At 37.2% G+C, this 20,447-nt stretch overlaps 1 protein-coding gene across 1 annotated transcript in view; it reads left to right on the top strand.

Moving 5' to 3' along the window:
• Positions 1 to 20,447, top strand: part of LAMA2 (laminin subunit alpha 2) — a 338,729-nt gene that overhangs the window by 126,395 nt on the left and 191,887 nt on the right. Inside the window, exons 8-12 of the mRNA XM_066180303.1 lie at positions 968 to 1,146; positions 2,831 to 2,930; positions 11,335 to 11,495; positions 15,620 to 15,760; positions 17,188 to 17,361. Coding sequence (XP_066036400.1) covers positions 968 to 1,146; positions 2,831 to 2,930; positions 11,335 to 11,495; positions 15,620 to 15,760; positions 17,188 to 17,361 — 755 coding nt within the window. The remainder of the gene's footprint in view (positions 1 to 967; positions 1,147 to 2,830; positions 2,931 to 11,334; positions 11,496 to 15,619; positions 15,761 to 17,187; positions 17,362 to 20,447) is intronic.

The following is a 20,447-nucleotide window of genomic DNA, read 5'->3' as shown; positions in this document are numbered from 1 at the left end:
AAATAAAAAGGAACAGATATGCCCATATTTAGAGTAGCCATTGCTTATTTATGTCCCTTAAACTTTGGTCACAGAGGTGTTTGTTTTAGTTGAGACTGTGTCTGCATTGGGAATGTATTATGGAATGAAAGCAGGGTACATTTAATTTCATGTTTATCTTTTAAGAGACACTTACACCCTGTTCAACTCTCAGTGAACTGTTGTACTGCCTTGGTGGAAACAGTTCCCTGGAATCTGGTTCAGATGTAAGGGGAATACCTCCCCACAATGTTGACAAGTTTTGAGTTTCTCTTTGTGATGAAATGAATGTTTTAATACTACGAGGAAGGGACAGTGAGCTACTTCATTTTCACTGCAACAGATTATTAGATTAGCTTTCCTGTATTTGTACCTGAAGTCTAGAGTTCACATAAAAATTTCAAAAGAAGGTTTAAGATTGGGAATCCTTTTGTTCTACCCCATTTCTTATATGCATATGTGCAAGTGAGATGTTTTTAGGATGTCTTTCAGCTTTTTTTTTTTTAAATTATATTGATTTAATCACACCATTGTGCTTGTTATGTGTTTTCCTTAGAACTCTTGTATTTTAATTTAGATGACCCTTTCATGAACTGTATGTGTATGCAACCACCAAAAGGTTTCTCAGCTATCAATTTAAACAGAAAAAGAAAATCAAACAAGCTAAAACGAACCAGGAACTAATTTTTAGACTGTATCTGTCAACTTTTGTACTCTCCAAGACAAAATATCGAGGAGAAAAAATACAACAAACAGAATTTGAGGCTCTGTTTGTAATGGGATCACATTGGCTTTCACAAATGAGGTAGTAAATGAATGTTTGGAAGCGCTTTTACAATATACACAGAACCAATGATAAAATACTGAATGGCTCTTTTTAATACTTCAGTAATAGTGGGGTATCATCCCCAGTGGGAAAGTATTTGCTAATGCTTTCCTTCTCTTTTAGCATGCAACTGTCACGGGAAGACGGAGGAGTGCTACTACGATCAGGATGTGGCAGACAGAAATCAGAGTTTGAATATCCACGGGGAGTACCTTGGGGGTGGTGTGTGTGTCAATTGCTCACACTACACCAGTGGCATAAACTGTGAGACCTGCCTGGACGGCTACTTCAGGCCAAAAGGGGTAAGTAAGCGCCTGCTCCTGTCTCCCTGCACCGCAAAGCTCGGTGTTCAAACCATCGCTTCAGCAAGGCAGCAACTGATGCTACTAAAAAGTGTCTGGACTGCCATTTTGTGGATGTTAACTTCCAAATCTGACAGTGCAGTAGGTGCTTTTCACAGCTGGAAATGTATGAAGTTAACTTGGGGAAATAGGAAAGTGAATTGTGTTGATATGAAGGAATGCACTTGAGGTCAAGGGCCTCCAGCTAGTATTTCAATTTAATTTAAAAGAGGATGTGGTCCTGTAAACAGAACTTTTGCTTCAGTAATGAATTTCAAGTTTTGTTATCAAAGTTCAAAGAAATATTGCTATATTTGATATTGACGAAAGAGAGACTGTAATTTCTATTTTTTTAAATGCAGTGTAGAATTAATAACCACTGAAATTCCATAGCGTTTCATGAATGTCTTTAAATTTCAGTGCAGTGGAAATTGCTTTTTGTATTCCATCATATAAAACTGAATTTTCATCTAAGTGGAAGCTGTCAAAAGATGAATCTTTTATTAGGTTGTATTGTCAATATAGGTCATTCCTGTGCTTTAGACAGCTACACTATTAGTGTGTGCTTGAATTGCTTGTATTTCATCTGTATATTTTCAGTTGGGTAAATAATGGTCTTTAGTCTGATTGGTGTTCAATCCTCAAAGAGAAAACATCAGCAAATAGCAGTAATTACGTTTTCCCTGATAGACTAGATTCAGCCTTACACCTTGAGAAAAGGAGCAGAGAAATGATTTCTTCAGCAGCAGGGCACCTGCTTGATTTTTTCCTCTGTTTTAAGTTATCATCCAGCTAAAAGGCATTTGATATACATGCATATGTCCGTATAGTATATCCATAGTATGTGTACGTATCTGGTTTATGGAGAACTTCTAATTTATATTCCTAGTGTAATATTGGACCAAGGTTTAAGTTTGGTTAAGGTAACCTCTCAAGAGCAAAAGAAAATTGTTCCATTGCTTAATGTTCACTTTTCTTCACTTACCTTTTTGCTCTCTTACTGACTAACTAACATTAGTTAGTGTTTTGAATCATCTTGACCAGAACAACTGATCTTGTCAATATTACTTTAGGTAGTAAATGCTTAAAATGGACTTCATTGTATGTATTGATTTTAATTATTTAAGTTTCCGTTACAATCTCTACACCTGGTATTTTTTTAGTTGAATTTATATTTGCATCTACGTCACTACATATTTCTAAATAAAAATCCCAAATGTAACTTTAATAGAATCACAGAACCTAGAATCATTTATGTTGGAAAGGACCTCTAAGATCGAGTCCAACCCTCAACCTAACACTGGCAAGTCCACCACTAAACAGTGCCCTTGAGTGCCACATCTACAGACCTTTTAAATGCCTCCAGGGATGGTGACTCCCCCACTTTTTGGGACAGTCCATTCCAATATTAGACAAGACTTTTTGTGAAGAAATTTTTCATAATATCCAGTCTCCGGTGCAATTTGAGGCCTTTTCTTGTTGTCGTGGTCTGCATGGACTAAGTTTATCAGCTGTCTCATTTTTGTTAAAGTGTAAACCACCTACACAGAAGTCGGTCTCTCCCACTTTTTATTTAAGACGTAAATAAAAGTTTCCAATTATTGATGGTAAGGGTGTTTTTCCTTCTAACATCTTCATTTTTTAGGTATTGCCAGATAACCCAGATCCATGCCAGCCATGTTCCTGTGATCCAAATGGGTCTTTAAATGATACTTGTGTCAAGGATGAGAAACATACGGAAGGAGGTAAGATCCCTCAAATACAGGGATATATAACTTCGTTAAAAATGAAGTTCAGCAAAGGTCAAATAAACACTGAATCACATTTTTGGTATCTTAAACAAGAAAAAAAAAAACCAAAGGGTTTGGTTATGGTTTGTTGTGCTTCTTTTTTTAATTTTACTCATGAAAACAGTAATCCAGCTGCATTGTTTTTTGAGTGGTTTTTTTGGTGGGTTTTTTTTTTTGTTTCCTTTTTGTTTTTGGTGGGGTTTTTTTGGTTTTGTTCTTTTTTTTTTTTTTTTTTTTTGGGTAACTCATATTGCCAATTTGTTGAGGCTTCCTTCAGATTCATGGCTGAGAAACTTCTGTGTGTTTGGAAGAATATTCCCAGCGGAAAATAATGAAGAATTTTGGCATTAAAGAGCTTTTTTTTTTTTTTACCACAGAGATTAAAACTCTTGCAACAGTGATGTTATAATTAATATCTCTTCCTATCTAAGCATATTTCCATTTGAAATCTAAATGTAATTCTTGAAAAGTATTTATTTACTTTCTGTGTTATTCATGTAGGATTACAAGATGCTTACCTTAGCCCTGTAAAAGCTGTCTTCACGTAGACACTGACATTGCTTCCAAAGCCCAACTGTTCATTGGGCTTTGGAAACGATGAATTGTCCTATTTTTTTTTGTTCTTTCATTGTAAAACATCCAAAAATACTATAGGAAGATAACAAAACTCAAGGTTGGTTCTTAAGAGATTTATAAATTGTGCTAATTACAATCTATGTAGAGATTGGGAGAACATAGAGACCAGTAGAACCTAAAAGCAACATGGCAGAGATACAAAAACAGGGCCCATAATCTAATGAAATAACCATGTACTGATTGTATCAGCTCACTAAAATGATATTGATTTACTGTCCCAGTGGTATCTCTGGTGGGTTGACCTTGGCCAGCTGAAGTTGCCCACCCAGCCACTCTCTCACTGCCCTTCTCAGCAGGATAGGGGCAGAACAGAAGACAAAGCAGCTCATGGGCCAAAGCAGAGACCCAGAAGACATTTGCCAATTATCATCCTGGGGGAAACAGAATTTACTTGGGGAAAGTTAGCTTAAGTTATTGCCAATTTGAATAGTTTCAGGTAGGGATAAGCAAAGAGAAATATTAAAAATACACCTCTTGCGCCACTTTCTTTTTTTTCCCCAGACTCAGCATTACTTCTTCATTCCAGACTCCTCCTCTGTCTCCTCCCCTAGTGCCACAAGTGATGCAGGGTAGCGTCAAGCAGGAGTCGTACCAGTGGTCGTAACAGTTCCTTTCTGAAATTCCTTCCTCCTCACACTTTTCCCCAGCTCCAGTGTGGGTGCTTCCCATGGGCCTACATCCTTCACGAAAAAAATTTTCTCTACCAGCAGTTCTCCATGGGATGTTGTTCCTTCAAGAAATAACCAACATTTCCTTCATGGGCTGCAGTGTGGATATCTGCTGCAGCCTGGTTTCCTCCAGGGGCTTCAAGGCTGTATCTGTTCTGGACCTGGAGCTTCTCCTTCCACTTCTTTCCCTTCTCCATTTTCTGACCTGTCTGGCTGAGGGGCTTAGCTGTGTACCCTGTTGGGAGCTGGCTGAGTCTGGCACAGAGTAGCCCCATCCTTTTCCTCGCAGAGGCTGCCCTTGCAGGCCTCTCCCTACTGCCAGCACCTGGGCATGGATATCCAGTGCAGAGTATCACGTGGAGTGATATGAGAGACAGTAAAAGCAGAAGGGAGGATGAATCCCAAAGCTGGCAAAAACACAAGACTCTCCAATGCCTGTACCGAACCTGTGGATGAAACTTAAACAGGTTACAGATGACAGACAGTGCAACAAAGGAACCTCTCAGAGTGCGATTTTGAATTGGGGAATGATTAATTCAAAAAAATGTGATGTCCCACTTGCATGATACGCAGCTGCTTGGTATCTCAACTCCTGTCACTACTGCAGTTTCCCTTTTCACACCTCCTTTTCTGGCCTCTGGTGTGGGTCATCCTCCTGGGGCCTGGCAGCTGATCAGCACTTAACAGGCTGACAGCTTCTCTCTCACAAGAAGAGGAAAGCAAAAAGATAGTGACATTTTTCCATCTTGTTTGTCAGTAATGGTGTCCTTAGGAGCTCTCAAAATGTCTTATGCCTCTGAGCATTCAGCAGATCTAAACCATCTCATAATTGCTTTCTAAATCTGCTTACACTTTCTGAATCTAAGAAGGTGGTACTGTGCTTTGACACCTTGCTATGTCTCTTTTTGCCTTTTTAGTGCTCTGATCTTCTTCCTGGCAAATTCTTCTCTTTCCTCATTTCTGAATATCTCTAGGAAGAGAATTAAGCTCCTGTTTTGGTCATTAACTGTGTCTTTCTAGAAAATCAAGAAACATGTCATATTAACACATTGAAGATAACATCTTGGAATTTTTTTTTCTGCTTTTCCTCCTTCTACTTTTATTGCAGGTAACCAGTCCTGCTCATCTGTCCCCAGGCATTCAAAGAAGCTGTTGAATGCTCTAGTTTCTCCAATCCTGAGAACCAGAGTTCTTTTTGTTTTCTTCGCAAAATGAAAACTCTCATCTTCTTCTGTCTTGATTGTAACCAGCTTCTCCTCATCCCAAAACTTCACTCATGCTGCTGCAATTGGTTGGAGGCCTGTTGCATCTGAGCATGTTAGAGTATTCTTAATCTCTGTTGAATCTGCTACTTGCAAAACATAAAGAAATTTTTTTCTTTTATTCCTTTCTAAAGTCATTGATGCCTTCTGTTTCCAAGTTATTTACTGTAGAAGGTATTCTGTGTGTTTAAACTATTTGTTCTCATATGTGACTGGCACAATTGTTTTTTAGAGAACTGCCATCATGCATGGAATTCCTTCCCCAAAGTAGTCCATGCATTTGTTCTTAGGGCCAGTTGTCTGTGTCCTGCTCAGTCTTGGAAGTCTAGTGAGAAGTAGACACTGCACTGTCTGGATAGTGGCCAGAGGATAATTTTGATACCTATCTTGTTATTTGTCTGTTTTAAGACCACAACAACATAAATAAGCCAGCTCTACATATGTCTGGGCATCACAGCTATTCTGCCTACAATGGACTTGCTCTTTGCTCTTACTGTTTATTTGCCTTTTTTTTTTTTAGTTGTACTATATAAGGTTCCAACACGTTAGGAAAACTGCTTACTTCTTGCTCATTATGTTTATAGTTCTTGAACCAGTCATATGTTTGTGACTGTAGCGCCTTATTCAACAAAAAAGACACAATAATGCTGTTGAAAGGAAAAGCCTTTCTAATATTTCTTGTAAGAAAAGATTTCTGTGGTAACAGAAGAGGTTGTTTTAGAATCAAGAGTGAGTCAGGATATAATTTTTAGCATAAAACTATCCTGAAAGCAGGTCACTTCTTCTCTTTTTTCCCCTCTCACATTTGTATTCAGTACACTGATAAAATTCTTTTTACTGTGTACTGCTCACCCAGGGCAGCAATTGGGTTTGAAGCACTGGTGAGTGTTCGTAAAGGAAAAGGTGGAAAGCATGACCTGTCTGAAGGAATCTATCTGTTCACCAGTGAACCAGAATGAGCACTCTGGATGGGTTGAAATACTTCTTAAGAGTCACTGGCTGGTTGTATGAGGATAAATTGCTTGCTTGGTGTAGGATGGGAATATGCTTTTTAAATGTGTGTAAAGTAAATGCTTTCAGAGAGTAAAAGACATTAAACTAAAATGGAAATATGATAGTAAGGAACATCACTGGGGTTATAGAGTCACTCTGAACAGTTCTCAAGTAAAATAAAGCTGGAGGTTGTACATTCTCTGTTCTTGAATACAGTAGGTAAACAGAAATTAAAATGGAGAATTGTATCAAATACTATAATAACTGGTGCATTGATGAAATGCATCGAGAGGATTTCACTGACTGCATCCTATAGTCATAATCAGGTTTTGCTAGATAACAGAAGGGCATAGAGAAGCTGTTTTATAATATAGCATTCATTGTTTCAGGAAAGAAAGAAGTATTGTATTTTATGTATTTTTCAAAATTTCCGTTTTGATATCTTTGCCCTCGTGTCTCAGTCAATAGTCTAAAATCAAATATTATTGTTTGTAAAGTGTGTTTTTGGTTTTGAATCTTCAAGAATGCTTTTTGAATATTCTTTCACAGCAATCCTATATAATGTGTTAGTGAGAAATATAGAAAAGAGAAACTTAGGATCAGTCATAAAATAAACTGATAAAGATGCCTCCAGGTTTTGTAACTGAAAGGCAATAATTCTTAAATGGAACTTTTCCATCTACGTTCAATTCATCCTAATAACCGCTATGCTTGACCATTGCTGATATTGGAGTTTTCCATACAGAAGCAAAGGTCCAACCATTTAAAACTACTCTGTACTCCAGTAATTAAGGCTTTCTCCATGAATTATGCTTGTACTCTTGTTTCTAGTTCTCTTGTCTCTACTAGATTTGGCTCTCAAGCCTGCAAGAACTGACAGATTTGGAACCTGGCAGAGTTTTGTGACTCAGTCTTCAGGGCAGGCTATCTTTTTTCCCCCTGTTGCCTCTTTATGTACAATATAATCCCAAAGACAGATGTTTATTTTTGCTGAGAAAGTCCTCGGACACTTTAGGTTAAGTAAGATCCAGACATCTTGATCTTTATTCAGGCTTTGAACTATTTTGTTCAGCAAGCAGTCCCACTTACTTCCATGAAATTATTTTTGAAATTTAAACATTGTTAAACAGGAGTGAAAATGACAAGAGGCCATTCCTAGGATTCCAGGTTTTTTAAGGGTCTTGTTCATGCTTTTGCATGCATTTATTTTTGTGCAGTTTTGAAAGACTGCTAGGTTAGAAAAAACTAACTGGTGAAACTTATATTTCAAGATGACTCATCCTCTAGGGTGCATTTTCAAAACCACTGTATGCTGAAAGACAGGACAGAAACTAATAATATGCAAGGAGAAAACAGGGAATAAGGGCTTCATCAAATAAAGCCCCATTCAAACAAAACCATAGACCAAAAGCAAGATGTCTTTTTTCTGAAATATCAGTTAATTACAGCAAAAACAAGGGAGAGACTTGAAACATCTACCCTAAACTGAAATGTAGTTAGACTGTTGAGATAATGTACATTGCATATGCACTACAGCAGCCTCATCAAAAATAACCAGTGGGACACTGAGAGGAATTTACATGCCGTGTAGCACAGGGGGACCTGAGCTCTCACAAGGGCTGTGAATGAAAGAAGGCATGGAGCCAAGTAAAGTACACAGACTAACTGTACCAACAAGTGCGAGAGCTGGAAGAATGTGTGACAGGTAGCAGTCTCCTGCCTTCTTCTCTCTCACATGAAGTGCTAGGTCTCTTGATAAGTGGTGTGCTGAGCTTATCTGTACCTCTGTGTCCTGTATAAGAATGGGGAGGGCTGGTGACAGTAAAGTTTTCAATAACTGCATAGAAAGGAGGAGCAGGAGAAGGGATGGTTCTTGTTGGGGAGCTAAAAAAAATGGACGGACTGGGCAATGGAGGAGAGACTTTAGATTTAAATAAGTATTTGGGAGCTCCATACTGAGACATGTAATTGAATTTGAGGTTGCTGAGACTTGATTTGTGAGATATGATTCCTGAAGCTTTCAGATGAGGTGGGCTCACTTCTAAAGAGTAGACCTGCCTATGTCTTTTACTGCTGAACCCCAGAGTATAGCTATTTTCATCTGAATGGAACAAAAGTTTCTCTGTTCCAGATTGTCCAGTTAGGATGCATTGACCCAGATTACAAGAGCTTGTGTCCTGCTGTGCTGTGGGGCCTTGCTGGTAGCTGTTTGAGAGGAGAATAACTCAGAAATTTGAGAATCAGCTGAGCCAAAGGCATCAAAACCCATGGAGCACATCACTTTGAGATAGTAAGTAACAGAAATTTCATGCACTGAAATTCTGTATATAATTAGGACAGATCAAGAAGGTGACGGTATGATGTGCTACAGGAGATCAAAGAGGCTTCAAGGTTAGAGTAGACAGATTGAATTTCACCTCTGTAGAGATTAACAGATATTATAATTTAAAACTCCTGTAGATGGCTGATTCTTCAAATAGCTAGTTAGGGAAGCAATAAAAAGGAGAAGCACCTCTGGATTTATGCATGAGGGACTGTTTTAAAACTCTCCTCCTGAAGGGCAGTCAAATTCAACATTCTTGTAGGAATGAGAAAGACGCCCTGAAAAACAACTTAATCAAAACAAGGAAATCTATAAAATGAAAATAGAAATTAGCAATCCAAGACTTCTAATGGCAAGCCTTCGGTTTATAAACTGCATATTAGACATTTAGAGAAGATGCATTTCTCTCGTTCAAAAGTATTAAAGCAGTGCAATTAAGCTAACAAAAAAAGGATACATCTATTTAAACAACAGAAAGAAACTCACTGAACATCAGAAGTTATTTCTAACTGAGAATAATAGAAAAGAATATAAATTGTGACAGATTCCAGAAAGTCATAGTCTTAATAATAAATACACATATTTTGAGGAATAATTTGCTAAATACTTAGGTGTTGCTAAGAGGTACTTTTTTCAGATAATTCAGAATCAAACAGACTGCTAGAGATTCATATGCAGGAGTTAAATATGGTTTAGGTATAATCAAGTTATAAATGGACACCTCAAGAAAGAAAGGGACACCGCAGAAAAGCTATATTAATTCTTTTTAACAGTGAGTAGAATAACTCGGGGAATTTCCTACTTGTGAGTCTTCATTCATGAGGACAAGTCAGAAGAACTGTCTCAAACAGACGTGTCAGGTTTAAAGTAAGCTGATAAATGCAGAATCAAAATTTGTCAGGCGTATAGCATATTTACCCATGGCTTCAGGATGAATTGAGTAGTTGAAAATTGAGTTGCCTGAGGCATTAAATATAGCTTATGCTATTTTTTAAAACAGATATTAATGTTAAATAGACACTGTTTATTCAAATGGAGGACAGGAAACTAGAATCAAAAGGTCTGGTTTCTGTTCTATGGAAATCACTAGAACTACAATAAAGGATTCATACCACTTCTGACATGTGGCAAAAATGGGCAAAAACTCAAAACTTGGGGTTTTATGTAGAGGACAGTCTGCCTTATGAATCTGTTTGAAGGATTAAATGAATATGTGAACAAAGGCTCATTTGATTAATATTGTATTTTGATTTTCAAAAGGTTTTGACAAGATCTTTTACCAAAATCCACAAAAGAAAGTGTAATAGAATAAGGAGAAAAGGTTCTTTCATGGCTTAGTACTTGGTTAAAAGAATAAATGGACCATTTTCACAGTGATGATCAATATGAACTGTTGAAAATATTCATATTTAACCTGGAGACGGGATGAGTAGGAAGGTGACAAAGTTAGCAAGTACAAAATCTTTCAGCATAGAAAAATGAAAGAACTGCAAAATGTTCAGAAGGATCTCAAGATAGTCGGTGGCTGGGTAGTAAAATAAATGATGAATTTTTATAGCAATTACAGAAGAAGTAGAACGCTGAGAAAAGTAGTTCTACTTGTACAGTGATTACAGTGATTTCTGAATTAGGCACTATCAATTGTGAAACAGCTCTTGGAATTACCTCGGGCTGTGCCTCAGGTGTGTCAACTCAGTTCTGTCTCAGCAGTAGTCAAAAACATCAACAGGTTCTTAGGAAATACTACTGTTTTTAAAAAAACAGCTGAGCTGAAAAAAAAATCATCAGAGAAACCAATCAAACCAATCTACACTATGCACTTCCTCTTTAAATAATTTATTAGAACTGGAAACAGTGCAGGGAAGGGCAACAAGGGTTTTTGGCCATACCAAGCAGTTTCTGTGTAGAGATATTGAGGAGTTTATGGCATATGAATTAAAAATATTAGGTAGGATATGATAGATGTATATTGAAATCACAGATGGCATGGATAAAGCGAATGGTTGCTTGCTCTTTTCTATGATATGACAATTAGATGGCAATAAATAGAGATTCAAGACACATCAGTGTTTTCTTTCACACTATACAAGGCTAAATGTGAAATTCCCTGCTAGGCAGCCTTACGAATTCTGAAAGTAAAAGCATGTTGAAAGGCCTTTAGATGAGTTGATGGAAGAGAAGGTTTTCAGGAACTGTTAGATGAAAGGAATTAAGGATATGTTTTGATTTTCAAGATTGCCAGTATGTAGATTTCTGGAAACTAAGAATTCAAATCACTGTATACTTGCCCTATTCTTACATTGTTCATTTTAGCCTCTCTCAGATGACTCTGAGTTATAGATGGTGGTGTGTGCAACAGTAAACACCCTCTTATATTAAACCTACCAAAGGTGTTGATTTGAGCATTCTAATACCCGTATCTGACAATAATAATGACAAATTAGAAATGTCTCATGTTTTTTCCCCTCTTCCCATAGATTTGTTGCCTGGTTTCTGTCACTGCAAGACTGGCTATGCAGGAGAAAGCTGCAATCAATGTGCTTTGGGTTATACAGGATATCCTGAGTGCCTGCCCTGCAACTGCTCCCTTGAGGGCAGTGAAAATGATGACCCCTGCATAGGTCCCTGCATCTGCAAGGTATGGGTATCAAATTCTTCTGAGCCATAGAAAGATACTAATGATACTGAAAGATTGCATTAATGATCCTTTATTATGCCAGAATATTCCACTTTTCTACCTAGCCGTGTTAGTATCTACAGTAGCCACTTCTCACAGAACACTTGTTCTTAATCCTACAAAATCCTACACGGTCTTGTGTCATCTCAGAACTCACTGCAATCAACATATTTAACTAGGAGCCTGCTGGCAGTCATACAAGTCCTTAGAAATATGTAATGAAGGGATACTTAAAAAGCCTGTGAATCGTTTGTTTCAAGCCCCATCCTCATCTACTCAGAAACTATATGTTTACAGTATTGTGGATTCTAAATCTAACCTGTAAATGTTATTTCAGAAAGAGAAAATGAAGTGAACTGATGATCTATTAAAACAAAGTTTCCTTTTAGAAATAGTCATTAGGGATACATGACATTCTTTCCCGCCATGAGATGGTTATTAGAAATCTCTAACATGTTTAAAAGCAAAATCTATCCTTTCTGGAGGATAAATTTCTTAATTTCTGGGAAGAAAATTTAAGAGGGTTTTTCTCTGTGTGCCATTGGATATCTCCCTCAAACTATATCTTGATATTATATTGAAATGAAAAATGTTTTAAAGCTCATGGATCCACTAGTAAAATACCTAGCTATCAGACAGGCTTTACAAATGGTTGTGCTAAGTCACAGTCAAGTAAGTGACCATGAATATGCCCAAAGTACAGCTCACTGTACTGTGGGTCAATTTTTCTGTACTGTACTTGTGGGAATTCCCTTCCAAAACTTAGTTAACAGAATCAGTTGCAAATGAGAATTTAAAAGTACTTACATGACATTCTTAAATACATGAATGCACAAAAAATGCTTTCATTTCATGCTGCGGACACACACAAAGCTCTGGTTTGACAGCTGAATAGCACTGAAATCTACTCAGAGAATTAACCTTATCCTCACTTTATGTAAGAGCCACGTGCTCTCTGTCAGAAATATAATCATCCATATCACATTTCTAATTACTTAGCCATCAAGTGTAGAAGATCATAAGAGGGTGATTTTGCTATGTTCTGGCTTGGAATGGAGCTTTGTTGAAGACGTATTATGCTAAATACCAGATAAATGCTGCTTAATGATTCTTATGATGTTATTCATGTAAAGCCAAACTGACTTGTGTTAGTGCATGCAGACCAAAATGAACAAATAAGGAATAGAAATAACTGTTCCTATCCCAGAGAGTTCTCATTATATGCACTTTTCCCTCAGTGTTCATCTTTTGTCTTCTTTGTGCTCCACCAATCTTCTTAAATGCTTGTGGGAGAAAAATGATACCTTTTGTAGATAGCTGAGGTACAGATACATACACATTTAAATTCACTAGCAGTCTTCAAATTCAAATCAAAGTAGAATATGGTCAAAGGGACACTGAAATTATCAGATTAGTTATGCTCCACATGAAGAATAAAGTGGGATGTCTGGTTAATAGCAGGTCTTAGGAAAATGCTTCCCTTCTTTTAATCACATCTTTCAATTATCTAAGATGATCTGTAAATTTGCTAAAGATACTTTTCTTGTAAAGGAAATCTCTGAAAAGCAGTCCTAACTGTAAGCAGCAAGATGCAACAAAGTGGGCATTAGATTGTTATCTTTACCACGTTAACTAGAGTAAATTAAAATACAGAATGGAGGGGGAAAACTATAAATTCATTTTTTCACTTTATAAAATTACAACTTTATGAAGATATGTGGTAAAAGTCTCATCTTTGGATAGCTTACTACTGCACTGAAAAGTATTGAGAAATACATGGAGTTGCAGAAACATTGTTTTATTTGCTGACGGATAGGTTAGATCTCCTTTCCAATTCTGAGATTTATTTATCTATTATTCACTGAATTTGCTGCCTGATTAATGGAGTTCTACAGGTTTTACTCACAAATGACGTTTGTGACTGCAGAGTAGGCAACTCTGCATTTAAACAGGTTTGGTTTGCAGCTCTCTTTTTATTTTCCTATTCCCACTCTGCACAAGCTAAGCACATCAACATGGTATGAAACTTTTGGGACCAGTGTTCATAATTGTAGTTCTTAAATAATGGGTGAGAGTATCTCTGTGCCCAGATGTTGCCCACGTTTTTGTTCACATGAAGCATGAGTAACCAGTGGATTTTGACATACCCATGGCCGTAATGTGCATTGATTAATCGCAAGATTTCTCGTGAAAGGGTAAAAAATGCCAGTCTTGACATTAATGAGATGCTGAAGTTAAATGTAATTGACTTATAACCTAGAGTTTTATTAAAGATATTTGTGGTTTGTTTAATGGTCTGTATGATATTATTGAAGAGAAGCATAGAGCGCAGCAGTAGAGACAGAGCAAAGATACTTTGCTACACATATTGTTACTGTATAATTAGTGGTGAAAACATTATTTCATTTTCATTGTATCTCCCTTTATGCAGGTCGTTGCCCCTTCCTGCACACTGTCTCTATTTTCTCTTAATTTGTGTGTGCTATCCTTTCTCCGTATACCTCTATCTGCTTTGCTCTGTTTCTGCCAGGTTTGCTACATCCTAACCAGGAGGCTATGAAATGGCTTTCAGTGACTTTACTTCAGAGCTGTGTATTTTGATCTATCCTAGACTACACAATGTAGGCAGGGTTTTTATAATGTGTTTGTTCTCTGCCGATGTAGAGCCAACAGTTCAGTCCTGTGTGCATTCCACAGAACTCTGTCTCCAGGATTAAAGAGACTGTGCGTAATACCTCTGAGAGGGTGTAGTGGTTTGAAAGCAAAACAAGTGAGAGGCTCCAAGTCAGAGATACAATTTAATAAGAAGAAAGGGAAAAAAAAGTAAAACAAAATAAAATAAATGCAATAATACAAAGACCACTGACAGAATCAGAATACAACCTGAGCAGGGTGATGGAAGCAGTCCAGATGAGGTGGTCTTCCTGAAGCAGTGATCCCATAGAAAGGTCTGGTAGCTCTGGTCCTCTGGGCATCCAGTGGGTAAGGGCTGCCTGTACTGTCCCAAATCCCAGATTATATCCAGGTGGGAATGCTTGGTTCCTCCCCCTGGACAGAGCATCTCACAATGGAATGATGAGTCATGCAGGGGGTCCTTGATGGCCCATTATAGAGAGATAGCTCCCAGAGGGAGTTATCTATAAATCATGCAGCAAGGCATTTGATGGGCCACTAACAGAAGATAGCCCAGAGGGAGGGGGCCTGGGAAAACACTGCTCCAACAATTGGATTCAACAGTTCATGAAGATGACGATAGAATACTTTGTGCACATCCTATAGTACAACCCAGGACAGAGGGGAAGAATTTTCTGAGCTCTGTGGGGGAAAATACTGGATTACTAAACCAGCGCCATATCATGGGCCTCCTGCCACACACACTCCATGTAGAAAACCTAGCTTTAATTTTGCCTATAGGAAAAATTGATTTATAGTGTGAGTTAGTAGGATTTAATGAACAACATAAGCTTTTTATGAAAAATATAATTACAAAATGCTAAGTTCAGAATAGCTCATGTATATTTAGTGTCTGTCTTCCTGCAGGGGACGAGTTTTCCAACCTGGCTGCATAGCTGGCAAACACATGTAGTCATGGAAAGAAGAAGTGCAGCCCGTTTAGCACTTGTATTTATCCTGAAATCAGATATTAATGACATCTCTGAAAAACTGATACTCTGAGTGATAAGTACAACTACTGCCACGTACCTGTACTTTGCATCAGCTGGATGTGCATGGATTTTGTCAGCCCTACCTACATACTACAGTTGTTGAGGTCATAACATTGTGCCATACTTCCTTCTCTGAGACTCTCAAATGTAAAGGATATAAACCAGATTATTGCCTGAAATTAAGTATGTCCATTCATAGAGATGAAAAATGACAACTCTTTCAATGTCCAAATTCTATGTCCTATTATTTACATGCAGCCACCTAGTGCCTTTTATTGTGCAGAGGATTTGCTTCTAACATTCACAAATAAGGAAGTCTTTCCTATAACTGTCTTTAGAATCCTCCTGAAGAATAAAAAACCAGTGATCTCTAATTTTCATCTATGACTACTGAAGTAACACTCTAATGTCCCTTTCCAGGAACATGTTGAAGGAGAAAACTGTGACCGCTGCAAACCAGGTTTCTTCAATCTTCAGCAAAATAATCCTGAAGGCTGTGAGGAATGTTTCTGCTCTGGGAAAACAAACATCTGCAGACACTCTCTCTTTACCTACAGAAGTGTAAGAAAAATCATACCATACCAGTACATGCCATTGCTTTGTGGTTTTTGTGTTGTTGCTAACCATTGTTATTAAGTTTTTTCTTATTATAAAATCGTGCATGTTCCTCATGGATCCCTCTCAACTGGAGTTATTAATAAAATCTATACAATTTTATTATTTTTTTTCATTTATCCAGAAGAAAATGCTTGTAAGCTTTGCCTCTCTTCTTTGTGAGGAGGTTCTGAAATAGTGCAATTAGAACAGTGAATAGCACAAAAGATGCTGTAACAATAAAAAATGAAGCCATATGCATAAACACAGTCCTGGAATGTGCATGCATAATCACTCCTGAGTTAAATGCACCATACCGTACGGCAACCTCTTTTCCAGGTAATTATTAAATTAGACCTGAAGTAACTAAGAATTTGGAAACACTAAATGTACAACACACAGCTTAAATAAGAAAAAGGAATGCCTTGCAGGGAGCACTTTGAATGCATTTTTTTTGTATGCTGCATTCCTAGGAAAGGATGTGAGAGGGAGATACAATACTTCTTATTGGTACTTTAGAAAAATCTCTTTAGCCTGCAAATATACTCTAAACAGTAAGTTAGTTCTCGAAGCTCAGACACTGATGCCGCTGAAATGAATGTTTGCTACATATTCATGCCTGTAGATTGAGTCCGGGAGATGTCTTCCAGGTCTACTAGATCTTGATTTTGGCCACATTGTTATACTGGAAGTCTGCAAGTAAAATATATCTAATGTCCTCATTTACATGCCAGCAACTGGGAAATTTTTCATTCCATGGATGAGCTCATTTATTGTTCTGCTTGTATCTGGGCTCCAGAAGCCATCTTTGAATGAAAGGTGTGCTCTTCTCTGATGATTTATTTCTACTTAGGGGATTTCAGGAATTCAAGTTCTGGTGCATTCCAGCACCAAAGAGGTATAAAAGTATCAAAAAGTATGTTTGGCCTTGTAAGTTGTAAGGTTTTAGAATTAGAAAATATTATAAATTATGCTGCCCACAGCAATCAAAAATGTATATCCATTTTTCAGCTCATCTTCTGTACAATCTGTGACTAATATTATTTATTGAAAACTCGCAAAATATTTCTAGATATTGTTGCGCATATGTTTGTATGATGGAATTTCCTCCTTGCTCTAGACCGTGAAGCACAGAATGCAAAGAATTGCAGTTATTTCAAACTGAGAAGTTATAATTCCTAGTCATATGCAATAAGAAATGCTTGCTGTTCTTACTTTGTGTTTTCCTTGGTACCCACACTGCTATTAAACCTTGGTACCCACACTGCTATTAAACCTAATCAGTTTTTTAAAAAGTGGGAGAATCTGAGGCTGGGACTATCGAAATGATCAGTGTCCTGATTCTTATTGTAATGTAGAGTTTTATTTATTTATTTATTCTCCTATCATTTTAGATAGAAGACATGAATGGTTGGTATCTGACTGACTTCCCTGGTCTCCTCAGAGTTATCCCCACACAAAAGAAATTTAATGGGCGTCAGCAGCTTAGCATCAGCAACGTGGCTGCACAAGAAGTACTGCCACAGATCTACTATTGGAGCGCACCCAGTTCTTACTTGGGCAACAAAGTAAGTGCAGGTGGTACTTGCCTAAGCACCAATTTGATTTATTGAGAAAAAGGTAAGGCTTTAAAGGGGGGTGGAACTGACGGAGGATAAAATTGGTTAGCTATTTGACTGGCAAAAATGCACACAGAAAAGAATCACCCGAGTGGAGTATCTTGAGAGGCAAAAAGTTAGGTAGACAAAATTAACTAAGTATCTTTAACCTTGATCCCTCCTTGATCTCCTGATGTCAGGTGTTGGAGAACTCCAGCTAGTTCACAACATTGGTTTTTGAATGAACTAGCTGGTGTGTGGTTCAGCTTGGCCTGTTCTTTTCCCACCTTGTCCTCTGTTTTGAAAACCAGTTTCCTCATCTGCTTTTCAGAGATGCAGGTTGTGTATCAGATGTTGTGGGGGTGTGTTGCAAAACTTTAATGTTTGTCAAGAAACTTGTGTGTGGGGAGCTCTCTGCCCTGAAACTCAGAAAATGCTGTTGTGAGCTTTCTGACAGCTCTAATGCATACATGTACACACATATTCACACCTCACAGGTCAAATACCAAATCCAAAATACTTCCATGAAAATCTCTTTTTTTTTTTCCAGAGAGTAGAATTGAAGACTGAATGAGTCTTAAATGTGAAGAAAGCTTAACAGCTTTCCATTTCCTGTAACCCTGATTATGTTAAAACTTATCAGAAAAGATAACACTGATGTATTTGAGCCCGTTTTCCTCTGTAGTCTCTTCAGGCTAGTCAACCTCTTATTTATTTATTTCTTCTTGTTGGCTGAAAATCAACATGCCAGAAGGTAAGTGAGCACGTTGAAACTAAATGGCATCATTCCGAAGAATTGGGCATCCTGTTCATGGCCTATAAATTGTTAAAGAGAGTCAGGCTCACTTAGCTGGACAAGGGGGAGTTTCTTTTATACTATTGCATGTCTGGTGAACTTACCCTGAAATATGAACTGATACTTTTACTGACAGAATTTCATCTTGCTTCTAGTCAGTGAGCAAAATAATGGTAGGAATATGCACACATTATTTGAATGTGGATGATATTTTTTCAGTGTAATTTGGAGGTCCTTTGTGGTTACTGTCAGATATCGCTGTATGAATGAAGCAATTTGCCTTAATAACTGAACCATATAAATTTTTGATACTACAATAACAGTGAAAGCACTCAAATTACCACAGTACATCTTAACTGTCATGTTGCATCACATAAACTGTAGTTGTAATGACATGCCTAGGCCAGATGATTTATGCTATGGAAAGGGAAATGGAAATAGAATATCGAGAGTCCTTATTTGTAAACTCAATAAAGCATTTCTCTAAATAGCTGAAACTGAATAAAACCAAATTGCTGAATCTAGATAAAAACATCCTTTCTTGAGAATAACTGCTAGCTATAGAATAATTGGTATGTGAAAGCATGCAAACTCTTTAAGAATTTTTGTCTTAAGAAACAGAAAAAATTTAGGAAATCTTTTATCAAGATGTACACTTCACTTGTAATTTATAAATCTTGTATCACAGAAAGCTGCCTCTTCTTTATATTGCTAAAATTATTGCTCTTAAATAATATTCCCCAATTAAAATTGAATAAAGAGAGGTAGTAACCCTCCTGCATTTCAAATATAGCTCAGAAACCTTATACCAAATAATTCTTTTAATATGAAGTTGGCATGTCCTGTGTATGCCTCCACAATGTTGGTTGACATATGTGTGCTATCTGCTTGTTTTACATCCATCTCCATCTTTCTTTTGGAGGAAAAAACCATTATAAATAGGAGGCCCCTGTGCAACCTTCAGCTTATTCTTTCTCATCTAAATCTGTGTGGCACTAGGCTGTGTGATACTGGTCTTTTACTGTGTCTCAAAGGAGACATTCGAAATAACAAGAGGCTGTATATGGTACAGGATTGTTGTTTATGTCAGAGTGGGACAAAAACATAAGCAAATTACTTTAACATTACCATGCCCTTTTATTCTTCTAAATATGCGTGCTGCTTCCAGAACTTAAACTTTGTTGTATAAATTCAGGTAATTTTTTTCAAAAACATATCATATGCACTTGAACTGAAAAATTGAACGATGTTTTTTGATGCAGAATACGTTTGGAAGTAATCTGTAGGAATTTAATTTCTAGAAATGAAGTATCTAGTGGATAATTTGAGAGAACAGATTTAAAATGGCTAGTATTTAGGTTTTACTAGGTATCATAAAGCAGTTTATACTCCTGCCTGCGTACTTTCTCATAGCCTACTGAACTAAGGATTGCAACAATCATGAGGACTTGTTCTGTGTTAGACCTTCTAGTATCTAAAGAATTACATCATTCTAGAAACTCTAATTACATTTTAGGTATTTGAAAACCCCATTTTCTTTTAGTTAGCAGTTTCTTAATTTGTTGTGACAATGGATCTGTAAGTCTCTTTTAAACATGTGTCCACGCTGAAATATTTTTCAAATTTGTCTGAAAGTATTACAAGTTATAGTATGATAGCATTTGATCAGAGCACTGAAAAGAAAGTATAAAATAAATAAAAAAATAGATACCCAACTCAGCAGGATAATGTGAAATTCTTGTTTCTTTAAAGTCAGTGCAGAAGAGTTAGGTGTGTGTGGTATTTTGGAAGTCTAACATTACATATATACTCTGCCTCTTTGATGCCTCATCAAAAAGTAGTTTGATAATTTGTATGATGAGTAGAAGCTCCTTATAATTAGACAAAAGTAAACATGATATTCAACATAGCTAAACATATGACACCCCTCCTCACCCCTCCATGACACAAACATGAGAGGTGGCTGAGGCCACTTGAATTTCAGTGAGGAAACTTCCAATTTTGGGTACATACTTTTTTTTCTGCAGCTGCAAATTTTATCTTCATTTCTATGCCAAGGGACAGCTTTAATGTGAAGATTTACTTTGCCTATTTCAGATGATTAGGGCACTGCCTTTGGTCAGCATTGGCTGGTTAATTTAGTCCTTAGGTGGAGTTCATCATAGAATTCAAATCTCTGGACATTGTTAGGTCTCAACACCCAGCACATTAATACTTCCCCTGGCACTCTTCCATCTGGGTTTTGAGCAGACACTAATGC

This window comes from Chamaea fasciata, unplaced genomic scaffold, assembly GCF_029207755.1.
Source record: "Chamaea fasciata isolate MVZ Bird 193981 ecotype frontalis unplaced genomic scaffold, bChaFas1.0.hap1 SCAF_3, whole genome shotgun sequence".
NCBI classification, from domain to species: domain Eukaryota; kingdom Metazoa; phylum Chordata; class Aves; order Passeriformes; family Sylviidae; genus Chamaea; species Chamaea fasciata.
Note: the sequence above shows the minus strand (reverse complement) of the source record. Positions and strands in the feature narration are given on the sequence as shown.